This window comes from Rhea americana, unplaced genomic scaffold, assembly GCF_003343005.1.
Source record: "Rhea americana isolate MKP2758 unplaced genomic scaffold, rheAme1 scaffold_295, whole genome shotgun sequence".
Classification (NCBI taxonomy): Eukaryota; Metazoa; Chordata; class Aves; order Rheiformes; family Rheidae; genus Rhea; species Rhea americana.
The window spans coordinates 770868-782203 of NW_028186418.1; the positions used below are offsets into that span (position 1 = coordinate 770868).

The following is an 11336-nucleotide window of genomic DNA, read 5'->3' on the forward strand; positions in this document are numbered from 1 at the left end:
GGGGCCGCGGCGGGGTGGGAAGGCTCCGTGCACCGGAGCAGAACCAGGGCAGGTACTGGTGCACCCGCCTGGGCCGCACGCTCTGGGGCTGGGACCCCTGGAAAGGCTGGGGAGCGCGGGGGGGCTCCCAGCAAGTCCGGGGAGGGGGGAGGGCAAGAGAGGCACCTACCCCCCCCCCACTGCACTTTGCTTTCCCGAAGGAGCCCAGGAGAGGAGCAAGAAGGCCCCGTGGCGGGGAGAGCCGCACGCCTGAGAGTGGTGGTGAGGTGAGGGGGGGGCAGGGGGCTCGGGGACCTGGTGAGAACAGGCTGGAGCCTCGTCCTGCCCGGGGGGAGGGAGCGCCGGGGCTGCGGGAAGGGGGAACTTCTGCATCATCTCCCCCCCCCCCCCGGCTAGGGTCCGGCCCCTGACCTGCGCGGAGACGCGCCGAGGGGACCGGCGCGTTGTGCACAGCCTCGGCGACAGCACCGTCCACGTGAGTGCCGCTGCGCCGCGGGGTCCGGGGGCCGCCGGCACCCCCCGAGCCCCTCCTGCACCCGYCCGCAGGTGAGCGCGGCCAGGCACGACGCCACCTTCGGCTTCAGCGCCGTGTTCGACTCGGGCACCTCCCAGGAAGCCGTGTTCGAAGGCAGCGGGATGAGGCAGCTCGTGGAGCTGGCGCTAGACGGGTGAGTCCCTGCAAGCCCCTCGTGCGCCCCGTCCCCGGTGTCCCACCCGGCTCCCGGCGGGACGGGARCGCCGTCCAGGCCTCGCGGGCACCTCTGCATTGCCCGGGCTGTGCCGGGAGATGGCATCCCTACGCCGCGGCCCGGAGCCGTGCCTGAGGCTCGGCGTCTGCGCCCAGCTTCGCCTGCACCGTCTTTGCCTTCGGACAGACGGGCTCGGGGAAGACCTACACCCTAATGGGGCCTCTCGCGCAGGTATGGGGCTGTCCCCCTCCTTCACCTGAGCCTGGTCGCGGGACAGGCTCTTCTCACCCGGACCGTGGGCGCTGGGGTGGCGGGAGCAGGCAGGTGGTGCCGCTGGGGACCCAGAGCTGCTGCGTGCCGGGCCCCTGCGCCGCTCTCGCTCCCGTGTCTCCGCAGAGCGAGGCGCAGCCGGCAGCTCCCTGTCTCCTGGGGCTGATGCAAAGGTCCTTTGCGTGTCTCCTGGAGCAGAGCCGGGGCGCTGGCCTGGCTCTCAGTGCCTCCTACGTGGAGATCTACAACGAGCAGGTAAGCGCCTGCCCCGCCGCCCAGCCCCGGCCCTGGCTGCACCCCGTCGTCTCCCCTCTGCCAGCACCGTCTGCCCCAGGTCAGGGACCTGCTAAGCCCGGGGCCACCTTGCGCCCTGCCCCTGCGGTGGAGCAAATCCAGGGGCTTCTACGTAGAGAACCAGCTCAGCGTGGAGTTCGAGAGCCTGGAGGCCATCGCCAACCTGCTCCTGGAAGGTGCTGAGCCAAGGGCGCGGGGCCGGGGGGGTGCAGGGAGCGCAGTCCCACGTCAGGGAGGTGCCGGACCCAGCGCAGAGTCCTCAGCCCCGCGCAGGCTGTGGCTTCCCAGCGCCGTCCCTGGGGCTGGCAGAGGGCCGCAGAGAGCAGCTGAGCGGGGCAGCGTCCCCATGGCCCCGCAGCGGCTGTGCGGGGGCCTGGGGTGGGTAGTGGGTGCAGAGCTGGGCGTCGTGCACCCCTGCATCTCTCCATCCCCCCTGCGCAGGGTCCCGGCGGCGCCGGAGCTCTGCGCACGCTCTCAACAGGCACTCGAGCCGCAGCCACGCTCTTCTGACCGTCCACGTCCGCAGCCGGGCTGTGAGCACGCGTCCTGCTCCGGGCGCACGGGGGAGGGCATGGGGGGGCCCACAGCCCCACGCTGGGGGATCACGTCCTTGCCCCCAAGGGTGATTTGGTGGGATGGCAATGAGCAGCTGGGAGGCAGACCCCAAACCCAGGGGGTTGCAGGGGGGGGGGGTTCCTGTGTGTGGGGGGGGTGTTGCTGGCTCAGGCTGCAGGGAGGGCTGCAGTGCCGGAGCATCGTCCCCAGCAACACGGGCCCCATAGCCCAGCGCCTGCCCCGGCCAGCTGGGCACGCTGTGCTTCGTGGACCTGGCCGGCAGCGAGCGGGTGAAGGACACGGGCTCCACCGGGGAGCTCTGCGTGGAGGCCAACAACATCAACCGCAGCCTCCTGGCCCTAGGTGAGGCCCCGGGGAGCCCTCCTCCGCGGCAGGGGAGCGCGGCGGAGCCGGGGCGGCTGCCACGGGGCTGCTCCTCCCCCAGGACACTGCATCTCTCTGTTGGCCAAACCCGGAGGGAAGCGGACGCACATCCCCTACCGGGACAGCAAGCTCACCCGGCTGCTGGCCCGCTCCCTGGGCGGCTCGGGCGTCACGCTGATGGTAGGCGCACGGAGGAGCCCGGGCTGGGCGGCTCGGGGCTGGGCGGCGCGGGGGGGAGGCGGGAGGGGGCCGGGAGAGCCCCTCGCTGGCAGCTCCCCCGCGGCTCTTCCTCGGCGGCAGGTCGCCTGCGTCTCCCCGTCGTCGCGCTGCCTCTCGGAGACGCTGAGCACGCTGCACTACGCCAGCCGGGCCCGGAGGGTCACCGCCAGGCCCGCGGCCAGCAGGGTACGGCGCCGGGTGCTGGTCGGGGCGGGAGGTTCTGCCCCGCTGCTGGGGGGGGGGCAGAGCCGGGGGGCTCCCTCCTGAGCTGCCCCCTCACGCGCCCAGGTGCCCCGGGAGAAGCTGCTGCAAACCTTGGAGGAAGAAATCCGGGCCCTACGGCTGGAAAACCTCTCCCTGCGCCAGCAGCTGYGCTTGCCCCGGCTGCCGGCGAGGAGCGCGGCAGAGGCTGCCGCCGGGACGCCCGCGCGGGCCGGGGCGGGAGGCAGACGCAGCCGGGCAGGGCGGCAGTGGCAGCCCCCTCTCAAAGGGCTGCACCCCGCGGCGGTGGGCGAGGGCAGCGCGGCCGGGACCCCGCAGAGAGCCCCGGCCTGGCCCAGCCTCTACGGCCTCCTGCGGGACTTCGTGGTGGAGAACGAGCAGCTCGGGCGCGGCGGGTGCCCAGCGCTCCCCGGCACGCGCAGGAGCCGCGAGCCGGGAGCCGAGGCGCCGGGAGCCGGTGGGGCGGCTCCGGGGGGCGGCTGGAGCCCCCCGGCTGCACGGGACCCCACGTCAGACGAGCCCTCCCGGGGCTGGGGGTGCCTGTGCCAGGGGGGCTTCGGCAGCGCGTGCAGGGGGCACGAGGGCTCTCGCCCCCGTGGGCCTGGCCCCGTGCCGTGTGCCGCCCGCTCCCAGAGCGGCAGCGCCACAGGGAGCCCCAGCGCCCTCGTCCCCCTTGGAGGCCCGGGCCTGGAGGCCTGCTGGAGGCTGCCAGCCTCCTGCCCCACACCCTTGCTGCCCTCCAGGCAACCCCGGCCAGCTCCAGACCGCATCGGTGACGTCCCGGCCAGCCCATCCCACGGAGCCACCCGCAGCGCCTGGAGCACCCATGGCCCCCACGGCCCGCAGCGGGCCAAGGGCTGTGCAAACTGCTTTCCCGCTGCCCCCTCCTTCTTGCAGAAACCGCCCCCCACCTCCAGCTGCCTCTGCTACCCGCCGTGCCTCCAGGGCTGCCCTGAGCCAGCTGGTGCCATCGTGTCCCAGGTACAGCCCCGGGGAGCCCTTTGGAGCAGCACGGCACGGCACGGCACACTGACATCTCTGCTTGGCCCCCCCAGGTGCTGCCAGGCCCCCCTCCATCCCAGCCAGTCCCTGCCAAGGGAAGTGCCAGCATCCCACCACCCGGCCAAGAGGATGCGGCTCTGCCCCACTCCCGTCAGCTCCCTGAGCACCCCCAGCCAAATCAGGCAAAGCGGTGAGAGCTGGGGCCTAYGGGCACCCCCAGGGCACGAACCGTGGGTGCTAGAGCAGCCAGGAGGCAGCTGGGAGGTGGGTCAGRGTTTGGGGTTTTATGTGTGCTCACAGCAGGAGCCAAGGCAGGAGCAAGAGCTCATCTCAGCGGCACCTGCTCCGAAGGAAAAGCCGGAACCAGCACTGTCCTGAACGCAGGACCAGCCCCGAGGAAAAGGTCGTCCCTTCGGCCCCCCCATGGCCAGGACTGCCGGAGCCGAGAGGTGAGCAGGGCGGCGGGGGGAGGCAGGGCTACAGCCTGGGGCAGCCAGGCAGCGGCTCGGATGGAGTCGCTCGGAGCCGGGCACCCCGCGCCCCGGGCCAGRCAGGCCCAGGTGCACGTGCACGGGGCTGTGCCTCACCGAGAGGGGCTGATCCTCGCCAACCCTGCCTGCTCCCGGCGGGCAGCCGCCGGAGCTGTCCCCGTCCCGCAGTGGGAAGAGGCCCTGGACTGGCTGGCGGAGCAGATCTGACCAGCCTCAGTCCAGCGGGAGCGTCAGCCCCAGCTGCAGCACGAACTGGGTCCAGCGGCCGAGCTCCGGCACAGCCCACCCACAGTTTTATCTGAGCGGACAACCAGGTTCTGCGGGGCCGCTGGGACCTCTGACTGCAAGGACTGCACAAACCACAGCTGCCTGGCGACTCACGGACAGACAGACAGACAGACACGGCTCCCCGGCCTGCAGTGCACTCAGTTTACTGGGGTCTAGCTAGAGGCTGTGCTGCAGGGAGGCTCCGGCTGGGCCCGTCTCAGGTGCTCTCCTCCCCGGGCTGCGGGCAGTTCAGCCAGTACTGGGCGATGGAGCGCGGGTAGCGGGGCCGCACCAGGTCCACGCGCTTGGTGCGCAGGTTGACGCGGTAGTACTTGTCTGGAGGAGAGGACAAGCAGCCGTCAGGACTGCCCGGAGGCAGAGCCACGAGGGAGCTGCCAGCCCACGCTGCCCCCTCGCAGGATCCCGGAGCTGAGGTGGGCTCGCGGAAGTCGCAGGGCAAGGTGAGGCCTCGCCGTGCCCAGGCAGCTCCGAGGCGGCGAGWGCTGCCCCTCCCGCAGCTCTGCCCTGCTGCCCCGGTCCCGCAGCCCCAGACTCACCTCCTACGAAGAAGTAGACGCTCTGGAGGGTCTCGCACTGGGAGCCCGATGGCCAGTCACTTTCGATGCCCGCAGACTCAGAGTCGTTTTGCAGCCAGCTCCAGAAACCCAAATTCAGCGACCGGTGGCTCTTGTACCTCTTACGCTGGCGGCGAGACTTCCTCCTCCGGGGCTGCTGAGCTGCCACGTAGATCCTGCCGGCCATGGCAGCGTCCAGCCGGCTGGGCACCCCCCGCCAGTCTCTGCTGATGAACCGCGGGCCGCTCGCCCCGGCTGGCAAAGAGGCAGAGGTTGAGTGTAAGGGGCAGTAATGCCCAGGGGCCAGCATCCCCCCGACTGCACTGAGACCAATCCCACGGAGAGCCCTCCGCCACTCCAGAGAGCCACGGCACAACGCTGCTCCAAAGGGTCCCCAGCCCAAAGAGGAAGCGTGATGTGGTCGGGGCTGGGCAGAGCCAGGAGCCCTGATCTCACCACCGCCTTGGCTGGGAACAGCCCTGCGGGCTCTGAGCTCCCATCTCCTCCTCTCCGCCTTTCATTTCTCTTGCCCAGCCTTGGGGTTTTCCTGTGGCAACTCTGGCTCCAGTGGGAATAAAGAGTCCCCTACAGCAATGGTGCTGTGCAAGGTGCTGTGCAGCATGGGCCGCGAGGGTTCACGGGGGTGTAGCAATGGTGGGATCTGGGCCGGAGCACGCGGGATGCTGCGGGTGATGCCCGGCTGGAGAGGGGGCGTTCCTGCRCGCGGCCTGTGCTCCTGCACGGCCCAGCGCAGCAGCTCATCCCGTCGTCCCACCAGCCTGCGCTCCCAGGCCTCATACCCCCCTCCCTCTAGCTGCCTAGACCCATCCCGCCGTGTCAGCCCAGCGTGCGCTGGCCCACGCCAGCCCATTCCCCTGCCAGCTCCGGGGCTGGCCTCTCCCTTACCTATCCGGCCTCCAAAGAGGATCTGGAAGATATCCTCCCAGCTGTCACGGTTCAGGAAGGCGTAGTGGTTGAACACAGTGGAGGGTGAGGACTTCTCACACTCGGCCTGCGTGGGCTGGTGGGCAAAGTCGTAGGACCAGTAATACTTATCTAGGACCAGGACAGGCAGGGCATTAGCGGGGCACAGACTCGGGGAGACGTGCTCGCAGGGGTGCATCAGCTACCAGCACAGCGCTGTTGGAGAGGGACACACAGGCCCTGCCCCACAGCTGCTGGCTCGAGGGTGCTCTGCACAGCACCGTGCTCCGTATGGGTGCGGAGAGGCTGAGCCCTTTACCCTTGAAGAAATAGACTCTCTCGTTGCCGTGGTAGCTGTGCGCAGGGAGGGCGAAGGCAGCGTCGATGTTGTTTGGGATGCCTTCAAAGCCCTCGGAGATGTCACGTGGGTAGCCAGGATCCAGGGCTCCATCATCGAAGCGCCAATACTGGCTGCCCTGTGGGTGTCAGGGAGACGGGGTCAGGAAGGCGGGCAGGGAGCCGGGAGCGGAGACCCCCAGGCTCTGCCCAGGGGCAGAGCAGGCACTGGAGAGGCCCTGTGATGAGGCTGCGGTTGCTCGGGGCACCACACCGGCCCGCTGGTCAGCAGCACTGGCTCAGAGCCCAAGGCTGCGACCATCCCTCCTTGCTGTGGGACTGTCCTCCTGCTACAACTAGTAGCAAGAGCCACCAAGCCGTGGCTTTTATCTGACCGGCTGGAGTGTGGCCTACATTAGAGAGGCAGGAAGAGGGATCCGGGGATATCTGGCGGCTGCGGTACGTGTGCATGGAGGGTATCAGGGCCGGAACAGAGCGAGTCTGAGGGCATGTCCTCGCTCCCAGCATCAGCCGCCCAGGGAGCAGCCCCCAGCCTTGCCCACCTTGAAGAGGTAAGTCTTGCCCTGACAGTTGATGCGCGTGAAGGCTGCGTCGATGGGGCCCTCTATTCCCCAGACGTCACTGATGAGCTTGGGGTAGCCAGGCCGCACACTCGTCTCATCCAGCTCGTAGAAGTATTTCCCTAGGCAGAGTGGGGAGGTTGGAGTGGCAAAAGGGGAAGGAGGGACCTTCCCTCGCAGCACAGCCACGAGAGCTGGGCACTGACGGGGTAGCCGCGTGCCTGGAAAAGGGCCCTGAGGTACCTCGGAAGGCGTAAAGGGAGCCGTTCTTCAGGTCGGTGAAGGCATCAAAAGGTTTCCTGCTGCACAGCAGCTCGGTGTCCTCCTCAGGGTCTGGCTGCTGGAGCCCATCTACCGTGGTGGTGGGCAGCTCCTGGATGGGCTCCTTCTCCTCCTGCAGCGTCTGCTCAGGGTCCACCTCGCTTTCTGGCGTTGTCAGCATGGGCGGCAGGGACGTGGGCCATTCTGTGGGCACTGCCTCGGTGCCCTCTTCCATCTTGGTCTCGGTAGTGGGGTAGTAGTCCACGTAATCATCCTCCGGCAAGGCGAACACGTCTCCTCGGGTCACTGTGGGAGGGGGCAGATCAGTCCCAGGGAGCCCTGGGTGTCTCCACAGAGGGGTCTGGGCACTGGCACAGCCAGAAAGGACCYTGCTTGTTTCAGAAGGTGAGAGCTGGCCCTGCACAGAGCAATGCACTCTCCTGCCTTCCCACCTGCTGCTGCAGCCACTCCCAGGCAACCTGGGTGCACACAGACCCTGGGGTCCCGTGCTGCAGAAGATCCAACCTCCAGAAACACCTASCATTGCAGCACCCACACACCAAATCCCAGCCCTAACTTCATCCCATGGGCATGGATGCACGCAAAGCTGGCCTTGCATCGACAGCCCAGAGCTGTGTCCCCCCAAGTCCCTGCTCCACCCAGCCAGCCCCCATCGCTGGTGGCAGCTGGGGACAGAGGGCTCCAGTGGGGCTGGTACCTTTGGTTTTGCAGACAGTGGAGTAGTCGCTGCAGCAGCTCTGGTAGTACATGCAGAGAGCATCGCACTGGCACTTCCGCTGTGAATTGAATCCATCATCGCAGTGGCCCACGCAGGAGTCTGGAAGAGCCACAAGCCATCRAGAAAGGAGTAAGATGACCCGGGCAGCATGGCCAGCCCCTCTCCTCCCCAGCCACCCCCAGCCCCAGGGGCAAAAGGCAATGCTGTCACGTCCAGCTCCAGGGGCCTCCTACCTCTCCACGGCCTCTCCTTGCCCCAGGGGTGCTCTCTCAGCGCCTCCCTGCTCCCACCCAGCTCCTGGCTCACCGGGGCAGGATGCGAATCACRGATGGGGCCAAGCCATAATCTGAGGCGCATGCTGACTCCATGCAATCCGGCTGCAGCCTGGCCGGGGATTTGGCCCAGATGCCATAGGCACTGCTCACACCCATGTGCTGTGCCGCCTGCTTCGGGCTTTGCCCCACGCTGCAAGGCGGCTGGGGGCCCCGGCTGCCGCCTGCCTCCCTCCTCACCCTGCCCGGGCTCCCCCGGCCGCCCCGAGTGCCCAACAGCCTTGTCCGCTCCGTTCCCAACCTCGCGGTACCCCGGTGCCGGCGACCTCCCGGAGCGGGGCCGCCCAGCCGAGAGCGCAGGCTCACCTTCCGCAGCGCGGGCCCCGGCGAGCAGGCCCAGCAGGAGGGCAGGGAAGAGCAGCCTCATCCTGCGCAGCCCCGAGCACAGCTCTCCTGCGAGTGCGCGGGCTGCGGCGCGGCGGGAGCGGGCGCCCCGGCCTCCGCTGTTTGCTCAACCTGCCCCAGCAGGAGAAAACAAACAGGGCAAGGTCAAAGTGGAGGGGAAGGGGCAGAGATGCACTCCCTCCCACCCGGCTCTGCAGCGCTGAGCTGAGCTGGCTGTGCTTGAGGGGGACAAGGCTCCCTGCGTGCAGAGTCCGGGGTGCGCAGGGGGGTCTTGTCCACGGACCACGCTTTTGCTGTCTGCCACTTCCCGGCAGGCTGGCCATGAATTCAGAGGCCAGGGGCAACAGGAAGTCAGAAATAAGAACCAGCTTTCCAGCCTTGCCACAATTTTTTCTTAGCAAATCTCATGGTATCAAAGTTCCTAGCCTCCGTCTCAAAGGGAGGCTATTTCCCAGGCTCGTCTTGGCAGGATGAAAAGCCTAGTGARGAGGGTCGGGGACCCTGCTGGCATCAGACCTCAGAGGGCAAAAGAAAAGGCCCTTGGCTTACACTTGCCTGAAACATCACCCTTTTGCAGAAATTTTTGCCTTCTCAGTGTTAACAATGCTGGAATCAGAACTGTGGGGCACCAAGAGGCRACAGCTTAGGACGGGACAGATGCCACCTCTGTGCACCGGTACCAGTGACTCGGAGGGAGAGAGGGAGCGAGGCAAGTCCTGTGCACTTTCGCTGCGGCAGACAAACAGAGGCCTGTGTATTTTGCTCCCATCATCCCCTTCCCAGTCAATCTTTTGGGTTACTAATTAATGTCAGCTCAGCTGCTTTCTGCAGTTTCTGGTAACTCCCGGGTGGTTATGTAATCAGGGCAAGGAACAAACGCACACGAGGCTACAGCGATACCGGCTCCGGCTGCCTGGCTGCCGCGGCCCTGCCAGGGCAGGAGCACCGCGGGCGTCCGCCCCGACCCTGGGGCAGGAGCGCTACAGCTCCGAGCTTTAACAAGTGACAAGAGATTTGCACAGAGAAGAAACTGAGCGGGCTGGTGGGGGCTGCTGCCTGCTTTTGCAGGAGCCCTGCCTCTGCCAGGTCAGACACAGACAGTCCCTGGCTGATCCCAACCTTGCTGAGAAGACTTTGGATTTGGTGTTGAGCAAGGCATGYTTGCCTGCCAGGAAAGCTTTGGGGAGCTGAGGACAGCTGCCAGAAGCAGGCTGTGTGGGCAGGACTTCTCCTGCAGCCACATTACCCTGGTTTTTGCTCCATCGGGGCTGGTATCACCCCCGTGTGCAAGCACCAGCCCTGCACTGCACTAAAGCTTCATCCTGCTCTCACCAAAGTAAGCCTGGGGGACGAGCAGGGCCGCAGGGGGCTCAGGTCCTCCCCGAACCCGCGCAGGTGGAGGAGGTGGGGATGGGAAGGGCTCAGCGGTGTCTGTGCTGCTTTTACTGCTCGGCAGAGACAAAGCCACGAGCTGCCCTCCACCAGCTCCGGCCTCCTGGCCACCGGCAACCACAGACCGGGGTGCTGGGCAAGCCCTCGCCTGTGCTCAAAGCTGTTGCAGGTTGAGACCCCTGGGAGAGGGGCTGGTTGGGGTAACCAGGCCCCAGGGGGTCCCCTGCCACTGAGGGGAGCTGAGCCAGCCACAAGAGCTCAGGCTGGGCCAGTTTYCCCAGGGCAAGGCTAGGAACACGGACCAGACACAGAGACCAGCCCAGCGTTGCTAAAAATCCCTCCCCAAAAGAAAAGTCGAGCTCTCTGAGCTTGCGAGGAGAAGCTAAAGGGAATTATTTGAGTTCTGCCCCTCCGAGCAGCACTCTCCTCCAAGGCAGCAAACCCCTCTGCTGCACTGTATCACAGCAACCCGCGTTGTAGCTACCCCTGGTTGATAATAATTTATCAGGAAAATCCTTACTGATTCTGTGCTCAGCCTCTCCTGCAGTACCGTTCCACTCGGATCGCCTTGTTTACCGTCCTTCGCTGTGAGCTAATGTCTCTTTCCCGTGACTGTGCCTTATGTGTGGCTTCAGAGAGGATTAAAAGAGACTCTGTGGCATCAAAACATCAACTTGAATTTAAGTCTCAGTCTGAGCTGGCAGCAGCCTGGCTTTGGAGCCAAGGATTTGAGCTGTTCCTCCCAGCACAGGCAAGAAGTGTCCAAAACATTTTTGCCCTGAGCACGTCTGGCCTGGAAAAAAAATAAAATAAAGCAGCCCAGACTGCCTCTGCTCTTTCTTTTATAATGCAAATCCTGAGCCCACCCAGCAAAGCCACTCTGGATTCGCACCACGGCAAGGGGAGCTATTCAGCTCACTGCACTGATTCGAAATGCTGGGCTAGGACTGCCCCTGCGCGACCACAACCAGCCGTGGTCCTTAAAGTCAGAGAGGGTCCTGGAGAGACTGGCCATGCAGGCAGCACGGAAGCCCCTGCCCGCCGGGGAGCTGATCGCTGGCTGCGGAGCAGCTTGGGTGAGGGGGGATGGGTTGGTGAGGATGACCAGGCAGGCCCCAAGCCCAGACTGGGCAGGCAGAGGGCTGTGATGGGAGCTGTGGCGSAAGGAGGGATCTGGAGCAATGCCAGAGCATCTGCAGTGAAGAGGGGGATGCTGCTGCTGAGCCCCTCCTTGGAGAGGCGGTGCCTGAACGAGGTGACATCAGCCTCGGAGAATGGAGATGCTGAGCGTGGCTCTGGGTAGGCGGTTCCTCCACTGCTTCCAGTTCTGCATCCCGGCAGATGTCCCAGCCCAGCACCTGGATGCCAGTTCAGCTCCATTCCCTCTCCTCTACCTCCCTGCCTTCTTCTCCCACCAGCTCGAGTCCCCCAAGGAGTGCAGCAGCCCTGCACGGGCAC

The 11336-nt window shown here is 66.3% G+C and overlaps 2 protein-coding genes across 2 annotated transcripts in view; one reads left to right on the plus strand and one right to left on the minus strand.

Annotated features, from left to right (window-relative positions):
- KIF12 (kinesin family member 12) overlaps positions 1-4415 on the plus strand; it is a 7214-nt gene extending 2799 nt beyond the window's left edge. Inside the window, exons 2-14 of the mRNA XM_085309300.1 lie at positions 201-266; positions 397-475; positions 547-668; positions 845-1214; positions 1294-1429; positions 1695-1786; positions 2036-2171; positions 2254-2372; positions 2493-2597; positions 2700-3614; positions 3689-3825; positions 3936-4084; positions 4269-4415. Coding sequence (XP_085165426.1) covers positions 201-266; positions 397-475; positions 547-668; positions 845-1214; positions 1294-1429; positions 1695-1786; positions 2036-2171; positions 2254-2372; positions 2493-2597; positions 2700-3614; positions 3689-3825; positions 3936-4084; positions 4269-4333 — 2491 coding nt within the window. The 3' untranslated portion in view covers positions 4334-4415. The remainder of the gene's footprint in view (positions 1-200; positions 267-396; positions 476-546; positions 669-844; positions 1215-1293; positions 1430-1694; positions 1787-2035; positions 2172-2253; positions 2373-2492; positions 2598-2699; positions 3615-3688; positions 3826-3935; positions 4085-4268) is intronic.
- A 117-nt stretch (positions 4416-4532) lies between these two features.
- Positions 4533-8546, minus strand: VTN (vitronectin). Its single transcript, XM_085309301.1, has 8 exons — positions 8448-8546; positions 7789-7908; positions 7053-7376; positions 6792-6931; positions 6212-6368; positions 5875-6024; positions 4951-5223; positions 4533-4729 (listed from the first exon to the last, which is right to left on the minus strand). Exons 1-8 carry the CDS (start codon positions 8506-8508, stop codon positions 4611-4613), a joined length of 1344 nt encoding a protein of 447 aa, XP_085165427.1. The 5' UTR covers positions 8509-8546; the 3' UTR covers positions 4533-4610.
- Positions 8547-11336: the final 2790 nt, after the last annotated feature.

Bases quoted from the DNA above. Each gene is read 5' to 3' on its own strand.
- VTN (XM_085309301.1), bottom strand. From the start codon at position 8,508: ATGAGGCTGCTCTTCCCTGCCCTCCTGCTGGGCCTGCTCGCCGGGGCC. The intron at 6,932-7,052 runs GTACCTCAGGGC...CACTCTGCCTAG, and splicing joins CTCCCTTTACGCCTTCCGAG to GGAAATACTTCTACGAGCTG. The intron at 5,224-5,874 runs GTAAGGGAGAGG...CCTCTTTGCCAG, and splicing joins CCTCTTTGGAGGCCGGATAG to CCGGGGCGAGCGGCCCGCGG.